At 43.6% G+C, this 21523-nt stretch overlaps 1 protein-coding gene across 2 annotated transcripts in view; it reads right to left on the bottom strand.

Moving 5' to 3' along the window:
* Window positions 1-7811: 7811 nt before the first annotated feature.
* The window catches only part of LOC119658228 (protein artichoke), a 517332-nt gene continuing 503620 nt past the window's right edge, over window positions 7812-21523 (bottom strand). For both annotated transcript variants that reach the window (XM_038065501.1, XM_038065502.1), the window contains 2 exons: window positions 17474-17769; window positions 7812-9605 (listed from right to left, as the gene is read on the bottom strand). In XM_038065501.1, the coding sequence (XP_037921429.1) occupies window positions 8928-9605; window positions 17474-17769 (974 nt within the window). In that variant the 3' untranslated portion in view covers window positions 7812-8927. The remainder of the gene's footprint in view (window positions 9606-17473; window positions 17770-21523) is intronic.

The raw sequence follows: 21523 nt of genomic DNA, 5'->3' as shown, positions 1-21523 counted from the left end.
CACCGAAAGGAGAGAAAAGTTTTGGTAAAAAAATTTGACTGGTCTATAGTTTGGGGAGGTAATTATTGAAGTTTCGAAACATAAACTTTTCTGGCAAAGTTTTACTGCGGTCTTCTCGTTATCGTTCCGATGTAAGTGCCATCTGCATAGTGCGATATTAAAAACTTCAATGAGTAAGAATATATGAGTCCTTTTTTAGTTACGTCAGTGATGTACACTTTTCGCTTGAAAAATGCTTAACTACAAAATTAGTTAGCTTGCGGTGGCACTGCATAAGTTGCAATGTTTGTGAGATATCTAAGGAAAAGGGATGTAAAAATAACTGACTTTGATGAGGGACCAGACAGGGAGTCAGACAGCAGTTACTCCATTGGATAAGGATATACTTACATAGATTATAACTTTCGGGTAATGCGTAATGGTAAAGATAAGTCCAAGGGGTAAGTTCATCGAGCTGACCAGGATCATTCCAGAGCAAGTGAGCCTGCTGGATGGACGAACTAAAACAGCAGCTCAATGGCTGTTCTATAGGGAAAGTTCTTGAAAAGACCTCAAGCTAAGGTGTGCTTGAGTAAGACCTTTGCTGTGATGGCTAAGCTGATCGTGGCTGTACTTTTTCTTAGTTACTTGTGGGACTAACCATTGATTTTACTCAAACTCAAAAATGAAAAATCACATTAGACAGAGCTCATTGGTTTACTGCCAGTCAGGAGACTCCTTCAGATGAAGTTATTAATCACACCTCCCCTGATTTAAAGTGGGTAAATATGCGAACCCTTCATAATCAGGGGGAAGACAGGCTGTCGATATTTAACTCGGAAACCACTGTCGTCAAAATTGTCTACCACAGTATACCTACGCGGAAACCGACGGCGTTGTTGGGATTCCGTGAAACCAACACACAAAAAGACGCCAGTTGTCCAGACCAGAAATATCGAAAGAACGGAATTCCGCTAAAGCTAGTACCAGAAAACCATCAGATTGTCAAAAATCGAGAGGGGGTGATGAGTGAAACAGGAAAGGCGAAACCGAATCCTAGTTAATACGGCATCAACCTTAAAAGCAAACTGAACACGCATAACATCTGAAATTTTCCTGGGACTTTCCTGGCTCATACGCCGCTAAGATCTGCGATGGTTGGAAAAGTGGAAACTCAAACCGATTCCACAGAATGAAATTCCCTGGCTGTCAAAAGTTTAAATTGGCAAGGACAATATCCGCGCCCAATGTTCACGCTTTCACAATCTTGTCGTTCTATGGGCGATTGGGTGGTACCAAAGGAGCGAGAGTTCCAAAAAATAGTCTGCTCTCTCCCCTTCTGATTAGTGGATAGTGTCTCAACCCACCGCAAAAGGCGGCCAGAAAGCTATGGTGTGCTAGCGGAACCGCTAAGTTTATCCCCGAAATTGGACGATGATGTTTAGTTGATTCCAACAACGATTTTTTTCAGAACACCAAGACCCACGTTGTAGTGGATTTTCACGCCACCAATGAAATGGAAATGAAGGAAATGAAGACGAGCGTTCTAGCGAAGACGCCATCACCATGTTGGCATGAAACCCTGAGGGGAATGCAGATCAACCTACACCACTCTAAATGCTTGTATGCTAAGCCTCTTTAGGGAGGAAGACTTCGACGTCGTATTAATATTGGATTTAACAATATTTTACAAAAAAAAGGGCTCCAAATAAACAGTGCAACATATTCTACTACTAAAATATACATATATAGGTCCTGCATCAGTGCCAAAATGACTGTTCTTTGTGTGTACCACGTCGCAGCATGACGAGTTCCTCTACGATTTTCGTAAATTTAAAGCTAACCTCATATGACGATATTCCCACGAATCCTATTGGATGTGGCTACCGAAGGTACGCATTGACAAAGGTAAACTCCTCTAATGTTTGTGCTTCAAGAACTTGGTGAGCTTGAGGATGATTAGGTGGTATTAAAGGCGGAATAGACTCGAATGAACAATCTGCCTTCCCACTCCTCATTAATGGGAATTGGTAAAGTTTAGCTTAAAATGTTCCAAAACTCGGGACCACACGATGACTTAGATCCAGCTAACTTACTATTGCTTGAAATGAAGACTGGTGTGGAAAGGGGTATGTTTTCTAATGCACAAACAAGCAAAAGACGAGGGTATTCTCGACCAATCAGAATCACTCGATTAAGTTAGCAAAGATTATTTTTCCTCTGGTGGGGAAGGTGACTTCCAAACGAGTATCAGAATACCTTGGCAAACTAAACAGACGCAACCAAGTTAATTTGGGGATTGAGCAATGGACCTGAACTTGCCATTCACTTGACAGTGGCCGCGATCCATTCGGAGTAAAGTCCCGGATCCCTCCGTTCTTGCCTGGTCCCCAATTTTTAAAAGAGACAACTTGCGGTTATATAACACGGTCTGGGCACTCTACGTTCCAAACAATTTTATGATTGAAAGGAATGAAGCTGAAGATGAGATAATAAAGGAGGGGCCATGATCCTTCTATCGAATTGGGAAGAGGTTAATGGGTTTGTGGAGCTATATTGGGCAAACTTACTAGAAGTAAAAAGTCCCAAGTTGATTATGTAAATGTATGATTCTTTATGGAGCACTAATAAGCGAAAAATGGAGGAAAGGCAAGCTGTTAAGGAAACTACCTTCATACCAAAAAGTAAAGTTCAAAGGCTGGCAGATATATAAAGCGCTCTTTGTTCTTGTTATGTACATTGTCGCACGGCACATCAAGCATCTAGTTCCTTATACATTGCTTTATGCAGATGATATTTTTCTAGCGTCTCATAACAAAGCTGATCTAGAGCAACTTCTTGAAAAATGGGATGATCCTCTCATGCAAAATGATATCAGATTGAATCTGAATAAAACAGAATTTTTGACGACCGATCCAGTTGAAACAGGCACTGTCACTGTGAATGGCAGTGACCTGCCCAGAACTGACTGAATATCTCGAATCAACACTATCAGATAATGGTGAACTGCGTCATGAAGTTGCTTCACGTAATAGTGCAACCTGGATGAAGTTATATTCCACAAGTGGTATTCTTTGTGATCGACGTATCAACGATTGTCTCAGATCGAAAATTTACCGCAGTACGGTCCTATATGGTTCTGGGTGTTGGCGGACTACAAAAGAAAATGAACGGCGCCTTGGGGTAATGGACACGAAGATGTCACTTGGGACCAGTAGGGTAGCACGCCATGATCACATTCAAAGTGACGATATCAACATGGGGTTGCACCGATCGTGGAAAAAATGCGAGAGAGGCCTCTGGTATGGTCACGTAATTCGCGCAACCGAGAATTCACTTGCCAAGATTAGGCTAAACATCGAAGTTGATGGTAAACGACCAAAAGGCTGGTTGGTGGTGACTTTAAAACCTCGCGACTGCATCGAGATCAGAGACAGAGTAAATCGATGAAGACGAACAGACCCCACTTCTGAGAGAGGAAAAGGCTGAAGAAGTAGAGGATGAATGGCACACCTATCCTTACCCCGGAGACTGTGCTGCAGTTGCCACCCTTGGAGAGGTAAAAAGAGAGGCGACGCTGGCTTCGCAAAGGCATGGGGGCCCTCTAGTACACGGCTTAACTAAATCACATACATAATTGCAACTACAACCCTAAAGATGAGTAGTGATTTCATATTATCTACTGTTTCGATTTGAAAGCTAGGACTAAGATATTTAGGAAGGACAATGACAACTATCTGAGAAACCTCATATTGTTGTTCACAGACGAAAGATGAAACTGAAGTTGGGAAGTATTAAGTGAACCTGAGGGACCTTATCTGCCGAATGGTGGATCAACTTACAATTTTCGTTTAGGAATTAAGGGAGTCTTGAGTCCACATCCACTTGATGACGAACCTTGACCGAACAACCTAGTGTTACGAAAATCACCATGCGCATAGTTTTGTATAATTATGATTTCATTTGATTTTGATTAAAGGTATATAGTTTTCGTCGAGCGCTATGTAATCCTGTGATACAAACATTCATTCGAGGGTTTAGGATTACGTGTGAAGATTCAGATTACTGAAGTCTTGGGGTAAACGGAGCTTTAGAAGTTCCAGATTTTTGTGTGAACCAGTTCGAGTACGGAAGTTTCGGTATTCAAATGTTACTATCGTTCTTCAGGCGAACATGAATGTGAGAAACCTATGGAAGGTAAGACCTAGGACACTGATGAAGGAGGCACGTGGTCTCTGAAACAATTGTATGCGGCAGGAAAATCAAAATATTTACAGTATACGGAGCAATACCTTGTTCTTTTCTTAATTTATATATTAACAGTAAAAAAAAACATGGACATTAATTTCAACTTAAGACCTCGGGCTTAAATATGAATGTGCTAAAATCGACAGTAAGGCATCATCAAAAACCTTCATATTATGACAAACAAGATCTAAGTTGGTATGGGAATGCCAACAAAATTTCGAAATCCTGGTTGCCAAAATCGAACAACAAACAAGATAAATAGCGCACACAAACCTACGCCGGATAGACTTGGAAAAATGTGATCCCAAACGCCATTTATCAGGCCGGAATCTGTACTTAGAAGAAGCAAACCGCAGCTATGCAAAGCATACTTGCTTTAGGCGTAAGAAGCCAGTAATACGGAGATAGACAGTTGCCTGGAAAGGCTGAAACCCTAAAGCCAAGAAAGCTAAGAGTTTTAATGTTCGTATGTCTAATAGCTGAACACAGTCTTCTACAGAAACATCTGAGTACTTGATGGAAGTTTATAATGAAGATCGAATATACGGACTGTTTAACTAAGAGGACAAAACAGCGGAGAGCGCGGAGGAACAGGAAACGGAGATTTATCTCCCCGGCAGTTTGGTTTTAGAACAGGGAGATCCAGTGTTGATGCTGTCATGCAAGTCGTGGATGCCGTTCGACGAGTGAAGAAGCATAGTCGCTGAACTCGACGGGTAGTGCTCCTCGTAATGCTTGACGTCAAAAACGCCTTTAATTCCACAAGATGGAAAGACATTCTAGCCATACTAGACAATACTTTCAACGTGTCGAACTATCTCTTACGGATTTTGAGGAACTATCTGAAGAACCGCTCCCTGCTCTATGAAACACTAGAGGGTCAGAGGAGGATGGAAGTCACGTCGAGAGTAGCACAGGGATCCATCGTAGGGCCGGACCTCTAGAACGCTACCTATGATAGTCTACTTAAACTCGTCATGCCAGAAGAGTCGCGCCTGGTCGGTTATGCAGATGATGTCGCGACGCTTGTTGCTGAACGCACTGTCGGAACAGGCGCAAAGCAGACTCGGCATATTGATGCGACGGGTTAGCGGATGGATGACTACTCATGGTTTCAACTTTGCACTGGAATAAACTGAAGTAGTCATCCTGAATAAAAAGAGAATTCCGACCTAGCATCCCATATCGTCCAGAGTTTCGGCGATGAGTAGGCTAATGGAAAATGTTGCGGGTCCTACGTCTAGCAGGCGACGTCTCCTGATGAGTTTAACGCAGTCTGTCCGGCTCTACGGCGTAGAGGTATGAGCTGACGCTGTTCGCAAGGAGGTATATCGTAAGCGTCTCGTGCAAGTACAGAGACGGAGAGCTTTGCGGGGGGCGCCTGCGTACTGCACTGTCACTGAACCGGCCGTGATGATGATCGCGGGAGTGATCCCCGTTGCCTTTCTTGCTAAGGAGCGACAAGCATATCCAAGCGCAAGGGAGATGAGCCAAGGGAGGTTGTTTTTCGTGAAGAACGGCAAGGCACTCCGGACGAGTGCCAAAATGAAACTAGAGACATATGGAGGTTTTCCGTCTTACCTGTACAAGATTGGAAAGGCGCGATTTTCGGATTGTGTGTTTTGCAATGGAGTTGTCGACGACGCCCATCACATTTTTTTTCTTCTGGAAGGTGGGATGGAGTTCGTCAGCAGTTCTAATTAAACACAGGGGATCTCTAGACAACATTGTCGAAGAGATGCTGAGGAGTGCTGACAGGTGGAGCCGCGCTTCCTATTACATTCGAATCCTTCTCGTTGCTAAGAAGATTGAGCTCGACCGGTGGAAGAGCCGGATGGCAGGGCTTCCTTGACCTAACAGTTCCCTCCTCCCGTTGGTGAAAGGAATTCTCTGATTTGTAGACTTCGCAATGCGGGGGAGTCCGGGGACTAGCCTGAAGTAATGTGATAAACGGTTCCAGGCTGGCTCTCTGACGATGGGGAGATGTTTAGTTGTTAGTCTGACGACGTACCGTTGCCGGAGTTCAACACTCTGGGCGTAAATGCATCCACCTACACTACCCCAAAAAAGAAAAATTCCCATGAAAACGGCAGTCGTTCTATTTGTGTATATCTTCAGCTTCTAGCTTTATATTCTTACCGTACGGTGACCTATCAGAACTTTCCTAATTTTACTCTTATATTTAACCCCCAATTTAGAAAGCGCCGAGAACTATTACTTTAAAAAAAACCAATCCGGTTACCTAACTTGTGCTCAAGGTATGGGATAGCGAATCAATGCCTGGCGATTGGCAACGAGGTATTATCTGTCTCATGCATAACAAGGGAGATATCACACAGTGCAGCAATTATAGAGGTATCACGTTACTAAGTACCATCTATAAGATATTCTCCACTATCTTGCTACGCCGGATAGCCCCATACGCCCAAAACATCATTGGCCCATACCAAAGAGGCTTCACTCCAGGCAAATCAGCAACAGATCACATTTTCTCTCTGCGGCAAGCGATGGAAAAACTGTTGGAATATGGACAACAGTTGCACCATCTGTTCAACGACTTTAAAGCCGCCTATGATAGCATAGCCAGGGTAAAACTGTATACGGCCATGAGAGAATTCGGTATCCCGACGAAATTAATAAGACTGACTAGGCTGACCATGACCAATGTGCGAGGCCAGATAAAAGCAGCAGGATCACTCTCAAGACCATTCGACATCAACAACGGTCTACGATAAGGGGATGCCCTATTATGCGTCCTCTTTAACCTGGCTCTCGAGAAAGTAACCCGTGATGTTGATGTAAATGCAAGAGGTACAATCCTCTTTAAGTCCACCCAGCTACTGGCCTATGCTGACGATATCGACATCATGGGAAGAACCACCCGAGACGTACAAACTGCCTTCATCCAGATCGAGCAGGCGGCGCGAAATCTTGGGCTGCACATCAATGAAGGCAAGACAAAATATATGGTAGCAACGTCAGCACCAAAAACCAACCAACCAACAACATCAAACCGCACTGGTCAAACACAAACACGAAGAAGAATAAGGATAGGAGAATACAACTTTGAGACCGTTGACAATTTCTCCTATCTAGGGTCGAAAATCACAACCGATAACAACTACGATGATGAAATTCGCGCACGGCTGTTGTCAGCCAACAGAGCCTATTTCAGCTTACAAAGACTGTTCCGCTCGAAACGTCTCACCATCGGGTCAAAGCTCTTACTGTACAAGACTATGATCTTACCAGTCCTCATGTATTCCTCGGAAACTTGGGTTCTCAGCAAGAAAAATTGCGAACCCTTGGCCACGTTCGAGAGAAGAATCCTCTGAAGAGTTGTTGGCCCCCTACATGAGGATGGACGATTCCGTAGTCTACACAATGACGTTATGGATAAAATCCAGCTCAATAGTTTACGGTGGGCGGGTCACTTAATCCGTATGGATGAGGATGATCCCACCCGGAAAGTCTATAAGGGCAATATCTATGGTAGAAAAAGAAGACGAGGCAGACCCTGCCTAAGATGGAGCGATGGCGTAGACCAGGACGCCAGATAGCTTTTAGGGATATTGAATTGGTGGACCTCGGCGCAAAACCGGGATGTCTGGAGTTCCTTATTAAGGCAGGCCTAGACCGGATACCGGTTGTTGATGATGATGATGGATCCGGTTAAGCGCGTGTGGAATATATAGGAAAAATAAAGCTCATATAAAAATTCGGATTTAGCGATTGGAAAGTCGGAATGCATAAACAGTTGGAAACAGGTTTATACCATCGGAAGACCCTTCACACAATATCCTTACAAGAAAGGTGCTGGGTGACGAAATATACATCCAAAACTATTTTATGATATATAAAACGAACTAAAGATGAGTGCGGGCACTGAAAGGTAGCAGAATTGCTAGATTGGCCCTAAACCTGTTTCCTGAGGTACTTCCATGTCAAGTGAAATGCGCTGATAGACGTTTTCTTGTTTCTACTTTTGATCCTTTCCTGCGGAGTAAAGATTTTTGAGTGGACATTCACATAGATAAGCAAACACGTAGAGACGCCTAGTTTGAGATATGTGCCTAAATAAACTGTAAATGGGAAAAGATATCTTTCTGGGCTTTTTAGAGATAACAGTAATAATATATACGCTGAATATTAGCTTTTCTACAAATAAGTTAAAAGTATTTTAAGGTGCCAGAAAACTATATATGTTGAAAGGATTAAAATATTATATGTGGAATATATGATTAGATATTTATTTGTGTGTATTGACTAGCAAACTAAAATCATGAAATAAGTTGGTCATTTTTACAGTCTTCAATATTCATTTCAGAGCCTTGGCGCAGCATTGCATTGTTCCATTTGAAAAATTTAACCTAAAAGTTCAACCAAAGGGCACTTTAAAGGTAAAGATACATTTTACAGTCATACTAATCCATAGGAAGAACGTCCGTATTTCTAGCACTTTCTTAACAACATAAATACGTGCTAGTATTTATCCTCAGTAAAATATATAGCTATTTGTGATCCTATGTATAAGTGTAAGTCTATAACCAAAACTCAATGCCTTAACTGCAACGATAATTTAAAATTCTCTTTCTACAAAAGACCTCCAATTAGTTTACCATAATTTTTATTATTTATACCATTACACGCTAGTTTTGCTCTATTTTTATCTTAATTGAAAACGAATGTCCTTCACTATACTAACAAGTGCTCAACGTGGTAGTTCCAAGGACAACACCCGACATATAACTCTGGGTATGGGTTATATGGTTACTGTCATGGCTGTTGCCGACAATGGTCGGTAGCACTGAGTTGGAACCGATGACCCCGGTCATACCGGTCGTTATCACATTTCTATTCGGTTCAGCCTCACCGGGAATCGAGAAATGCCTATACGAGATATAGTCCGGAGGCATCGGTTGGTGTTGTCGCTTCGAATTCTCGATTCGTTGTTTCTTCAACTTAAGATATCCTAGTACCGAAACCAAAACAATAAAAACAATAATACCTAGGCAACAACCCACTATGAGTCCTAGACGACGAGTCAGGATCGAATGGATGAATCCCTCGCTGGAGAGACCGTTCTCATCCGGCATTTGGCTGGGTACGTCCAATGTGGTAACTTCTGTACAACGTGAAGTTGACGTATCCGTTAGCATCTCCTGAAGTCCTTCGGGCAGAATGTTGTTGTTGATGTTGTCGCCCACGTCATTCAGAACGGAGAGAGAGTAATTTATGTTTAATTGATTGATAGCCGTCATTCCTTTTAGGGTAACCCAATTGCCTAGACCAAGGACGCAGATGAGATATTTCGTGTTTGATGCCAACTTCAGGAGCTTCGCTGAATTTATTGATCCATTAAGCCTTTTCCCGCGCACCTGGGAAAAAGGAAATACACAAGGATTACAATTTAATCGCATCTTACATTTGTTTAGAAATAGTACAGTAACTTATCAAGCCTTATCCTAACAAACTTTTTAAAATTTAATCCTTCAAAATGGATTCAACTTGCGAGATTTTTATTTCAAACTCTTCCTTGTCTTCCTAAAGAGTTCACTCTTCCGTATCCATCGAATCCTGTGGTCACTATAACACTACCCTGAACCGAAAGAACATTTCCCTTGCAAGGACTTTTCCCTAACATTTCATCAATCTTGATTAGAGCTGACATTAAAATTTTTCTGCTTGGGGGTCATTGATTATTGGTTTACGAGTAAGTACCCACCCCGCAAGGACTAACCACGCGATAGCTGCATAAAGTTCCCTTGCCCTGGTATCTGCTTTACATTTTAGTAATCAAAATGCAATAAATACTTGATGTTTTCCATGCGTATCGTTGGTGCTCCATGTCACTGAAGGATTCAAAGTTTTTAATTTCCTTGGAAAATTGGTTGACCTGAATGATTACTGGTCGGTTGGAATCTAAATCGTATTTTTTTATTGGGGCGGTTTGGGGATACTCTCGTTTATGAATCCATAATGTTGATAATAAGTGTGATTTCCAAGCGCTTTTAGGAATGTTGTTATGTTTTCATTCACCCTCATTTCTAGTAAATTGGAACCGACAAGGTCAGCGGATTTGTTTCTCCTATTCGTAACAACAATTAGATAAATGCCGCCTTATCTGGGCTGCGATGAGCGCATATGCATCGATTGGTTTATCAGTTGAGGAAAAGGCTAGAACAGGTACTTCAACACAATTATGAGCTAATTAATCGAAGGTCTCCTGCCAGCAAAGTTCACTGTCACTGAAGTTAAACTAAATTAATTTTTGAATAGCTGCACCATTCCTATGGTGAAAAGCATTGCACGTTTGAATCGGTGTGGAGTTAGAAAATCGGTCTGCCTTTCAGATGTGTCTATAATCACAGACGCCCAAACCGAAAGTTTACCGACTAAAACCTTCCAAGCTTCTTCACATTCTTCCTGCAGGACAATCTGGTATTGTTTCGCGGTGGTATTAATAGCTACTGCTTGGCATGATGTTGCAATAATTTTCCTTCCGATCCTCCCTAATTTGGTTCACCACATTTCTCCCCTGAACCATTTGAAAGTAATTGGAGCTGATCTAGAGAGGAGAGCTATCCCAAAGATCTAAAAGTTTCGCGAAATTCACCGTGAGGGTTCGTCCCCAAACATTCAAGCTTTAAAATGTCCCGACTACATGCGCTTGCAGGTCTCTGAGAGAGAAGACTTTACTTGTCCTTAAACCGATGCGTGGACCCCTTGGTGAGGCGCGGCTAGTTTCAGCGACGTGTTGAGGATCCGATCAACTTCGGGGCCCCTGTTAAATCGCATCATTTCGTTGTACCCAAAATTCTATCATTGGTTATTGGACGGATATCTTCAGTACTTATTTATACCATTGGAAAGATAGCACATGAGAGGAGGCAACCAATTGTTTTCATTACCAACATTGCTGACCTGCATGCACGTTCCCCCGGGTCAGAATAAAGCTCACTACAGAATCGGTTGAAGCAATCCTTCTTATTTTTGATGATGATGCAACGGAACTTTTTATGCACGTATTTATACTTGGGGGATATCGGCACTCTAACTCCCAATTCCTAACAGATTAACCTAAACTCGGAGTTACAAGTAACGTTAAAATAAAATCTATGGTGGAATCGGCAGCTGGTTGCAGGCTGACACGAACCCGGTTCCTTCATCATCCTCGTGGCTGTCATCCCGATTCCTACAAGTAGATGAGTTGCTCAGGTAGGTGTGTTTCAAGTTACTCAGCCATGGTGAGTTATGCTGTACTTATTTAGGTGTGGAGCTGGCTTGAATCTCCGCGAAGCGACTCAGATATTACAGCTCTACCCACACTACTGAACTTCAGAAATACGACTCTTGACCCGCTAGCTCCACGGAGGCACCTCTCTTCTCCAAGAGTTCTCCTCAGTTCCGGGGATAAAAGGCTTTTGTCTGGACAAAGATGAGCTCCTCTTGGTGTAACATTTCATATGGGCCCTCATATGGTGGTTCTAGGAACTTCCGGGAAGCATCCACGCGAACCAAGGCCCTTAACGGCATTAGCTTTCGTCGAAGAATGATGGTTTGGCGGGAGTGAGCTTGACCCAGAGCAAGCGCAAAAGCCCGGTGGTGGAAAGGGCTGACCTAGTATCGAGCACAGGATCGCAAGGGAGTCGCAAGTTCTCTCCGTATACCAGCTCAGTGGAGCTGATGGCAAACTTTTTACGATAGACTGTACGGAGGCCAAGCAGAACAAAAGGCAGGACTTGCGACCACGAAGAGTTATCGTGTGCCATTATAGCGGCCTTCAATGTCCTATACCAGTGGTCCAGCATCCCATTGGATTACGGATGGTACGCAGTCGTCCGATAGGGTTTGAAACTTAGGAGTTTTCTTAACTCTAAGAGCAAGGTAGACTTGAACTGCGTTCAGTGGTTAGTAATGACTGTGGCTGGAATTCCAAAGCGTGGGATCCATTCCCGACAAAGAGTCTCGGCGCACTATTGTACGAAAGTGTTGACCAGAGATATTGCCTGAGACCAGCACGTGAACCTATCGATGATTGTAAGGCAATACTTGAAGCCATGCGAGTCTTGCAAGAGACTGATGATGTCAATGTGGATCGTGTGAAAACGCTTGGGGTGCCGAGGAAATGAGCCTACTTCTTTCTGTACTTGCCTGATAAGTTTACACTTCTGGCACGCGATGTACAGTCTGGCCTATGAATTAACATCCTTATTCATTGAGGACTAGAAATATTTGGCAGTAACCAGCGAATTCGTCGGCCGAATACCTGGGTGTGCTATATCTTATGCTGCATAGAATACTCCCTTGCGATAAGTGGCCGGAATTTATGGCCTAGGTCCTTTTTCAAAGATATCGTAGAGTATTTTGGAGGTTAAGCCAAAAAGGGGAAACTCCCGAAATTTGTATTTGGGGTTTTCCCTGTGAAGTACTGCGTCAGCCTTCTGTGGCGCGGCGATTGCCGAAAAGTCGATCGTGGCAGGGATTTTAATTTCTGAAACGCGTGACAAAGCGTCTTCAACTACATTTTCCTGGCAGGACATATGCTGGATGTTTGAAGTAAACTGGCTTACGAAGTTTAGGTGCCGAAGTTGACGAGGGGCTTCTGCTTAAAAGCGAATGTAAGAGGTCTGTGGTCCGTGAATATTGTGAACGCCCTGCCTTTTAGGGATGTCGGAAGTATTTGATTGCCATGTACGCCGCTAACAGCTCACGATCATAAGTGCTGCAGTCCCGTTAAACTGTACTCAATTGCTTGGAAAAAAGGAGAGCTGCAAGATTTGGTTCACCTTTTGGTGAAAGGTAGTACTGCAAAGTCTGAGGCATCGACGCATATGGCTAGGAATTCCAACAGTGTAGCGTACGCCAACTGCCGCCTGGCTAGCTCAAATGCATGGGCTGTCCCTGTAAACTACATAATCACACGTGAGTCTTTGGTCTTGGGCTTAGATAAGTAGGCGATGTCGCTCGATGTCGTGCCGCATTTGGCAAGAACCGAGAATAGAAGTTGGACTTGCCCAAAAACTTTCACAGATCCTTGACTGTTTTTAGTTGTGGGAAGTCTGTGTTGGTCTGAATCTTATCTGGCTCCGGGTTGATTCCCTCAGGGGAAATCGTGTGGCCTATAACCTTCACCTGCTGTTGAAGAAATTTGCATTTTTCAACGTTAAGTACAAGACTGGCTTCAAGGAGGTGTTGAAAAATGCATTCGAGATTTGAAATAATAAAAACTTGCTTTTTCTATTCGCTAGTGTTATTTATTGTTCTTGCAAATACCGATATTTCGGGAACCACTTGTTCCCTTCATCACTGTTAATCTCTCTAAATGCTCAGATTCAGATGAAGAGGCGACCAAAATATCGCCCAAATACACGAAACAAAAGTTAATGTTTCGCAAGACAGAGTGGATGAACCGGTTAAAAGTTTACGCCCCATTGCATAGAACAAAAGACAGTCGTGTGAACTCCAAGAGTCCGAAAGGTGAGCATATTGCCGTTTTTGGAATGTCTTTTAATGCTACAGGAATTTGATGGTACGTCTTGGCCAAGTCCAAGGTCGTGAAAACACGACAGTTAGCGAGGTTATGTGCAAAGTCGTGGATGAGTGGTATAGAGTAGTGGTCTGGAATGGCCTGAGCATTTAGTGAGCTTCTGGGGAGGAAATGAGTGGACATTCGAGAAGAGCCAGTTGTGTGGATATGGTGCTGTACATCATACTTAGCTGGCCGTGAGAGAATACTTTCGGTAGTTATGTTCCTACGACTACTTCTTTAAAAATGATAGAAAGACTGACGCTTGAACAGATGGCAAGTTTTCCTGAGAACCTGAGTGAGGTTGTGGGGTCTATAAGATACTTGCAGACCTACCAGCAATTCATAGTCATCTGCGTCTAATATGGGACTGCTGATGTCCACTATAACAAAACGTCATGAGAATGTTCGTCAAAGTCCCAGACTTATATCCACTTGCCTGTAGTCATAAGTGTGTATGGTTGAGGAGTTTGTGGGATTCCGCGATACTGGAAGGACTAGGACGTCTGCGCCTGTGGCGACTAGATAATGGCGTTTGCTCAAAGGGTCGTAGAAGATTAGGCGGCTGCTCTGGGTAGCCACCGCCGGATCTCTCAAAGAGTTTAGTTTTTCGGTGCTGTGAACGTGCACGAGCTGGTACACTGCTTTACCTTGCGGTAATTCAAGCAAACTGCAGGACGCGCCGGTGGCGCAACTTCTCACTGCCGTATTTTGGCTGGCGGACCGCAAATGGATTCGGGAGCTGCCTCCTGAACGCAAATCGCCCACCGTCGTCGCTAACTTAGAGAAGTAGCCGCGAGGGTGGCAACCGTTTGCTGAATCTCGGTAATTTGGCCTGTGGCCTCTCGCGACACTTTACTGACCACGCGGCGTGCATGCACCCCGTGGATCTTATCATGCGGTGTTTGCTAATACTTTCAATGGCCCGAAGTGAACACAGGGCATGATGGCTTCGGTGCTTTCTGGGAGTCGCTGCAACCAAAGCGGCTTGAAAAGTTCAACCCGGACCTTATTCCCACTCAGTTGCTTCATTTCACGCAGTAATCGACTCGAAGGGCAGTCGCCAAAGGTGAGCTCCATAATCAAGTGATTCAGCGTTGGGGGCTCACTTATCAGCAGTCGCTTGATGAGGGGTCCTTCAACTTGTGTAAGAACACTCTTCGAGCACGTCGGTGACGAACCCAATCGACTGCTTGTCCAGACCGACGAGCACGTGATTACATCGGGTGATGTCAGTACTGATGTCCCTCTAACTGTCGGAATCAAATTTCCGGATTGCGCCGCCAAAACGGTGGCACCCGCAAAGCCACTGCAGTTAGGAGGGGTGCGGAGGAGCCCGAAGCGTCTGCAGCGTTGTTGTCGTATGACATTGGACGAACTTAACATTAATTTAGGAGAAGAAAACGAAGAATCCTCTAAACCCCACAACGAGGCCTAGCGGAAAATCTAAATACTCAAATACCCCCAATGTCGATATCAAGAGGAGAAACCACGGGAAGTGCCAGAGTCCACAGCCTGCCCAACTTCGTACTTAAAAACCTCGCGCGGGCTCTTGCGGCCTAACGTGTTATCGCTGCTTTATTTAATTAATAAATAATTTTACATTAGTTAATTATTAATAATCGTTGGCGGAAGAATCCAATTGGATCAATGCCTTCAAGTTTGTTAGAGCACCTCATTCAAGACTGTATCGATACACTACAGGATTACAGTACCCTATAGTTATCCGGGACTTTTACCCTGATTTGACTCAGGTACTCATTCACAGTTGAGTGGACTGGTATCCGACGTTAAATCATGATACAAATTCCACAGGCACCAGTAAGATTTTAACCGCGACCTTGCCTACGACAGCCTTGTGCTCTAATTTATTCGGATACAATTAATTGGTTAACTAGAAATTCTTGATCCGGATAATTTTCCCGAGGAATGTGGGCTGATCCACGAAAACCGCGGCGATGCCGACATTGCTGATGGTTGTTTCTGCTATGACATCAGATACTTGATTGCAGCTGAGACTGGCTGTCACCCCGATACCGACAAGTACGTGAGTTGCTCAGGAGGGTGTGTTTCCGAGTTACTCAGTCATGGTGAGTTGCTCTGCACCTATTTTGGCGCGTAGCTCGAGTGAATCTCCATTAAGCCGCTCACAAATTGCAGCCAATGGTCCGCTTAATCACTCAGAGATCCGTTAAAAATCGTTTACTTTCCTCGGTAGTTCGAATGGAAGTCCTACCTTTTGTGTTCACCTCATACAAATTACTTGTCACTAAACTCCTTCAATATAGCATCTGTTCGTATCCAAAGCGGAAGTGGGGCAGCGCCTGATGAGTTGCCTCGGTGCATGACTGAATTACCAGTCACCTAATCGCAACTTATGTGCTTGTCCAAGAATGACGGCTCAGTGGACCATAAACAGTGCAAATACGTTGCTTCCTATCTCATCAGGTCCGCCGTCAAGTGGATAACGGAATTTCCTAAAGAAAAACTGGTGCACATTTCTCAACTTTTTCCAATTTCAGCTGCTAAACCATCCCCTAATTACTAAGTACCCTAAGTACTATCCTTATCTCTCTTTGATCATCGCAAAGTATTACTTTGCATGGTCAACTTCGCTCTAGTCTCTCCCTTCGTGCACCGGTTGCATTCGCAATTGTGCCTTACTCACTTCACTACCTAAGTCAACCTCCCAGTTCTGGGACCGTCTCGGGGCGGATCCTCATTCTCCTCTTCTTTTTTTAGCCTCTTTTGGTTTAACCTTAATCCAACCCTTACATACTTGGCAATTAGATACCAGCTAACTTGAAAGCACCAGCGTTTTGTGCACTATTTTCGCGGCTATCAAGATTTTAGAACTCTTCGGTAGTGTGGGCAACACGCTTGTCTGAGTTTTAGGAAACTCCTGGTTTTCTGGTTAGTCCTACTCGTTTTTATCGATTCCTTTTCTTTCACCGCCCATCTGCGAGTATATAGCTGAAGGTCAACTGCGCACCTCTGGAAACTCTACCATTTCTACTCATCTTTGCCTAGGCTCGCTGTTTCTGTTGTGAAAAGACTCCCTGCTTTTAGTTTCTGATATATGACCTGTTTTCCCGTCTGTCAACCTGTCTGCCTTTTTTTCAAGGAAACAGAAATCCGCTAAAAACAAAAGACACTGGCCTAGACACCAACACATTAGAAGTTTTCACAAAAAATCCTCAACGTTGTTTTAACAGAAATCCGGGATCCTGACAGCGTCACTCATCAAGGAATCAGGTAAAGAAGTCCCTCGCCTGTGTTCAGGGACTCCGGCAATGTTGGATAATAGAATGATGAAATTTCTGATCTTATTTTTCAGAAGCTTTTGCGTCGCGGCTGCATTCTCGGAGGTAAGAAATTGGATCCTTAACGTCAGGATTGCAAACGATTTATTTAATTTAGTCCAATCCCTGAAGACTTTGAGTCCCTTCATTTTGGGCTCTGAAATAAAATAGATAATGGACCCCATTTTCCCCATTATTACCTAATTACTCAATTACGAGCAATTTTCCAAAGAATTGAAACTGAAAAAGCTTCGACCGAATGTTCGCAAATTTCCTAATACTCCGACAACGAGGACAATGGCCAAGAGGATAATACAATCCAATATGCTTTGCCAACGAATAACACTAAAAAAAGGAATTCAACTACAGAAGTAAATGGAAACGCTGCAACGATTTCATGGCTGTTGTCCCTTACCTCATCAACACCATCCAACGAGTGGTAGACAATTTCATAGCCATTTAGTCCTGAGTGCTCTCGACTTTGCCACGACACCACCACCGAATACGGTTGGATATCCTGGATGGCCAGTTTGAGAATTAATGGAGCGTCGCAAAATTGTTGGGGTTCCATTTTCGAAAACACTTTGCCGCGCAGTTCACCTGGCTGTTCGCACCTCAAGTAATTGCTATTATTCTCGCTCATCCATTTTTGATGATCCCGTAACCATTCCCATAACTCCTGTGAATCGCAGCTACAATGCAGAGGATTATCTGAAAAACGAAATAAATGTTTATTAACGGAGGGTATGCAGGGTAACGTAGTAGAGGATTTAGACATTTACAGAAACAGTGAATATTGTGAGGCATATGTTTATCGCTTTTCATTTTTATTTTTCTCTCAGTTTTTTTTTTCCTGGGAAATTCAAATTGTATTTTACGATATTAGCTTCAATCTCACAAACGTTTCGGTATTATATTTTGGGGACCCATCTACCTTTAAGGACAACGGCTAGATTTTTTGTATAATATAAGTTTGGAAGGATTTTGAATCTGAAGATTTGGAAAAGATATGAGTAATAGAACATTTTCTTGCTTACAAAAAGGGGGCCCCGTTGCAAATGATTCCAATCTCAGTAGAAACAAGTCGGGAAACCGGGAGCTGGACGGTTTTGTGTATTTATTTTATACAATCATCATCAATCAAGAGGTACTCTAGCAGCAAATAGATCCATTCAGGAGAAGTTCATCACTTTAACTATCTCCTCCAATTCCAAAGCCGGCAAAAGAGAAAGCTATGGGAGCTTAGCAATTGAAAAAGGTGAAGGAGTCAATAAAAGGAGTAATCTGGCCAAGACTCACCGAGAACAGAGCCCTGACCCAGAAGAACTACGTTTTATGCAGCTTGGGACTAAAATAGTTGAGCTGTCCGAATTCAGCCATTAAGCCATTAAGAACATGGTGAGAGTCATCAGAGTGCTTTACAATAGGTCGGAGGAAGAAGAAAGAAAGCCTAAGTAAAAGCCGAACATCCCAGCCCCAACAGAGTTATGGGCGATCCAAGTGACACCAAATCACAATATCATCGACGTTCGATCAAGTAAGAGGATGCGAGAGAAATAGAGGAAGTTTTGGGGAATCAACAGACACCACAGGAAAAAAGAAATCTTGACCAGTCCAACAAAAATAACTAAAAGTTCAGAAGGGCCCAAAATGCCCAAAGTAGGAATGTCACCTAGCGAAGGTCGTGAACAAAAAAAGGAGCAAGAAACCAAAGATGCGAATTCGCCCGGAGGCAATTGTAACCTCCAGCAAAGGAAATCTAACGTATGCGGAGATACTGAAAAAGGTTAAATCTAACCCCTACCTAAAAGACCTAGGGGGAAATGTCTGCAAAATCCGGATGACCCATATCTCATGTTTAATCGAAAGAAATCCAGCTTGTTAAAAGCTGACGGCTTTCGTAGCCAAGTTATAAACCAACTTGGAAGGAATGTCGCGGTTTGTTCCTAAAAATATGAGATCTATATACCGTGCAAGGATCTCGATGAGGTAAAATCCAGAGGAGATATCTGCACTACCTTGAAGTCATAATTCACGCTAGCCTGAAGCCGCACACACGACAAAGGGAGTAGATCGCTTTGAAGAAGTGCTTCAAACGCCTAATGTTTGGACACTTCATGAAGGCATTCACTAACGGCATCAATCGGTCCGATCGATATCGAAGGTGTGGGGAGAAATGACATATTGCCAAGGAGTTCAACAGAGACCCCAAATGCATTTTGTGCGAAGGAAAAGACGGACAGGATAACCGGCATATTCTCGGAAGTGGTAAATGCCCGAAATTTAGGAAGGTGTTAACTGCAGTGAAAAAATGAGGTTAATACAATAAACCTCAATCATTGCAGGGTTGCACAAGATTGGCTTCCGCAGACCACTTACAAATCCGCGATGGAAATTGCTATCATTAGTGAGCCGTACAGGAATCTTGACGGTGGTGTCTGGGTCACAGATTCGACTGGTGGAGCGGCGATATGGGCGTGCGGTCGTCAAGCCATACAATATACAATGGGTCAGGCGGCTAGTGGCTTTGTGTGGGCAAAAATAAGCGTTATATTCGTATACAACTGCTACGCCCCACCGAGCATCACATTGCCAGAGTTTAAAGACCTGTTAGACGATCTTGCTCACGACGCAAGGGGCGAGGTCCAACGGTGACAGCCGGTGACTTCAATGCGTGGGCCATCGAGTTGGTTTGCAAAAACGATGAAGGAGCAAACAGGCAGGGCAATAGATAGGATCGATCAAGGACAAAAGGAGCGTGCCTATAGGGAAGTCTGCAAGAACCTCAAGCTCGTCATCCAGCGGAGAGTCAGAGGGAATGTTGTAAGGAGCTCTGTTCGAAAGCGGGCATACATCCTTAGGGTAGCACCTATAAAATCGCGACAAGACCATTCAGAGACCGATCAACCACGGAGATCACGTGCCCTGTGCTCTTATTGAAAATAATGAAGGGGTTATTTTCCCAGCAAGAGGCGGGTACTGACACCTTCCAGCGCCACCTGAATGTAACGCCGATTCCACCAGTCGCCAGCTGCTGGAGATCTGCATTCGAATAGGCGGCAGCTAAGCTCCGGGTCTGGACGGCATACCGAAAAATGTCCTCAAACTTGCCGTCAAATTTAGACCGGATATGTTCGCGAAACTATTCGAAACAACAATGGGACCAATCAGAAAAGGGGCCTTGGACTTGCAGGTTGATCCTTTCCATCGGGGAGCGGCTGGAGAGAAAGAAAGGGAAGATCAATTATAATCTCAGCCAGTTTCTCATCGGCCGTAGAGGATACCTTCAATACCTGTACAGGTTTAAAGTGGACATCTAATTGTCTAAAGTGCCACGGGGTCCCAGAGAACCAGGCGAGCGTATTCTTCTAATATTCTAGATTCTAGATTCGTAGAAGAAAAGAGGAACCTAGAGGAAACTCTAAGTGAAGTGCTATCACCGGAGAATGGTACTTGCCAGGAGGATTGAAATGCGATCACACAAAACCTTAAACAGAAGAGAAGGGTTATTATAGAGAAAGGAGCGGCTATATTGTAAGCAGTCTAAAGGCAAAGCTATCTTGAGGTGTAGATCGGATAACAACTTAGAAAGTATAGGAGCAACAATGCGGGCTTTAAAAGTTTTGGGTCGCTTAATTCGAGGATCTTCAAGGCTGTACTGGCTGAAATTTGTGACCATGTGACCATTCCAATGGGAAGATACATCCGACGGATTGTGTCAAGGACTATGTTCGGTTTCTTTGAACACGCGATTGAGGCACTGGAAAGTATGAACTCTCTCACCTTAATCAAATATTTACAATAAATTTCATGTTACTGCTCACTTACGTCCTGAAAATCTTCTAGTTCTGAGCACTTTGCTATGGCTCCTGGAGAACACAAAGTTCATCGCACAAGCACTTTCCGACGATCTAGCCGTAATAATCGTCGACAAGTTTGCGGGTACAAATGCGATCGCTTGAATGCAACAATGCATGTAATCCAGAGTTGGTGCCTCCATAATGGACTGAAGGACTGGTTTAGTTATGTGCACTAGGAACGTCAGGTGGGGTAGCTTTACACTATCCACCTTAGCAGGGGTGAAAATTCAGCTGATACCAAAAGTCAAATATTTAGGAGTACATTTCGACTCCAAGTTAGTCTGGAAGCACCATATCCAGAAACAATGCTAGAAATCTAATAGATTGCTCTGATGTTGCAGGACTACGATAGGTTAGACCTGGAGACTCTCACCAAAACGGATTCCTTGGATGTATACATCCATAATAAAACCTATTTTGGTTGGTGTTGGCTGAGACGGAACTTTGCTAACAGCAGAAAGGTACTTATGCAAAATCAGAGGTCTGCTTGCCTCAGTATTACTGGAGCAATGAGTAATACGCCTACCGAAGCATTCGAAGCTATCCTAAATCTACCTCCATTCATTTTGAGGTTAAACGGAAAGTGGCTTACGATGCATATAGAC

This window comes from Hermetia illucens, chromosome 5 (assembly GCF_905115235.1).
Source record: "Hermetia illucens chromosome 5, iHerIll2.2.curated.20191125, whole genome shotgun sequence".
Lineage (NCBI taxonomy): Eukaryota > Metazoa > Arthropoda > Insecta > Diptera > Stratiomyidae > Hermetia > Hermetia illucens.
Note: the sequence above shows the minus strand (reverse complement) of the source record. Positions and strands in the feature narration are given on the sequence as shown.